Raw genomic sequence first — 1388 nt, 5'->3', positions numbered from 1 at the left:
GTAAGCGAGAAGTGTACTATGAAGCAGGAAGTAAAATGCTGCTGGGCATAAAGCTTGACGCAGCTAACTGAGCTGGACAAATCAACCGGAACGGTGCATAAGCTATTTAATAGAAAATTCAAGACTGCAAATGCTACTGTCTTGCTGCTGTGTATAGCGTGAACTTCCTTGTGCTTATTCCTTATCGTTGCTTTGACATCTTTTAATGATGGAGGCAAATAATGATTTAATTCAGTTCATATCGACCCAAAGGAACCAACAAAAATTGGTGTACATAGGAAGAATCGCAATGACAAATATTGGATATGCGCATCAGTAAATAGAATTGTTTTATTATAGCACGTTGTTATTATTGTGTAATATTATGAGCTTGCAATTTCGTTTCCAATTTAGGGAATGAGAGGTTGCCCTGGCAAACTGTACACTAATCTGGATGTTACCCAAGTAATACGAACCGATGAGCATGCAGAGGGCTGCCGAGAAGATGCCCATGCATTCTACCATCAGCTGCAGCTGAATGAATTGAAAAGGCTTGCTACAGGTATTCCGAGGCCGATATTGGAAATTTATGATGAGCTGGCAAGCGATGCATCCACCAGCTTAGGTACTTTTTGTTATTTTTTCTCGTGGGAGCAGGCCCGGAACACAATGTATTACAGCCGTTCGAAGAGATACCCACGACTTCTGGCCAGGCGGCAGAATCTGCGGCTTACTGCCCTGCAGACGACAACGAAATCCGGTGCGCAATTTTTAATGTATCATTCGCCGACCAATGATATAAATTTTTGCCAACGAGGCTGGTGTGTGGCTGCTGGCTCAGAGTAACTGCTGGTGCCGGGATGGGACGCATTAGATTGTCCGCTGCTGGTACGACGAGTTGTTTACCTTTCCTGAGGCGTAAACTGCTACCCGTCGTATATTGCTTGACTGTTAGGAAAGATCTGCCCGCGGATAGGCGAATATTTAAGTAAAACATTCCAAAGCGGAAGAACTTGGCGTAGAAGTTGATCTGGAGTAATTTGTTTGCGATTTAGAAACAGCCTTGATCCCGGCAATTCAAGGCAACTTTCCCAACACCCGAGCACAAGCTGTGCTTCGGCAGGTCGGCAGGCTTGGTTTAAGAACTGATTATATGAATAATCAGGCGGTAAGAAAAAAGGTAAAAGTTCTGAAGGCATTAGCATTTTTGCCGGTGCACCTTGTACCCACGGGTTTCGAAATCATAAATGTTGGGACGTCGGGTCAAGTGGAAGCCTTGTTCCAGTATTTCCAGCAAGAGTGGCTTCCGGCCACTAAAATTCCGCTTTGGAACATTCATGGTGAGTCTGTGCGGACGAACAACCATGTGGAAGGTTGGCATGAACATGGCAGCGGCATGAACAAAAGCG

At 44.9% G+C, this 1388-nt stretch overlaps 1 protein-coding gene across 1 annotated transcript; it reads left to right on the top strand.

The window, feature by feature from the left end:
- The first annotated feature begins 396 nt into the window (after positions 1-396).
- On the top strand, positions 397-754 carry Tsp_13044 (conserved hypothetical protein). The gene is made up of 2 exons (XM_003367920.1): positions 397-604; positions 660-754. The coding sequence occupies exons 1-2, from the start codon at positions 397-399 to the stop codon at positions 752-754; spliced, it is 303 nt and encodes a 100-aa protein (XP_003367968.1).
- The last annotated feature ends 634 nt before the right edge of the window (positions 755-1388 follow it).

Source organism: Trichinella spiralis, assembly GCF_000181795.1.
Source record: "Trichinella spiralis strain ISS 195 chromosome Unknown Scfld3452, whole genome shotgun sequence".
In the NCBI taxonomy this organism is placed as follows: Eukaryota; Metazoa; Nematoda; class Enoplea; order Trichinellida; family Trichinellidae; genus Trichinella; species Trichinella spiralis.
Note: the sequence above shows the minus strand (reverse complement) of the source record. Positions and strands in the feature narration are given on the sequence as shown.

Coding starts and splice junctions, on each gene's coding strand:
- Tsp_13044 (XM_003367920.1), top strand. CDS start 397: ATGAGAGGTTGCCCTGGCAAACTGTACACTAATCTGGATGTTACCCAA. Junction 605..659: donor CGATGCATCCACCAGCTTAG/GTACTTTTTGTT, acceptor AATGTATTACAG/CCGTTCGAAGAGATACCCAC.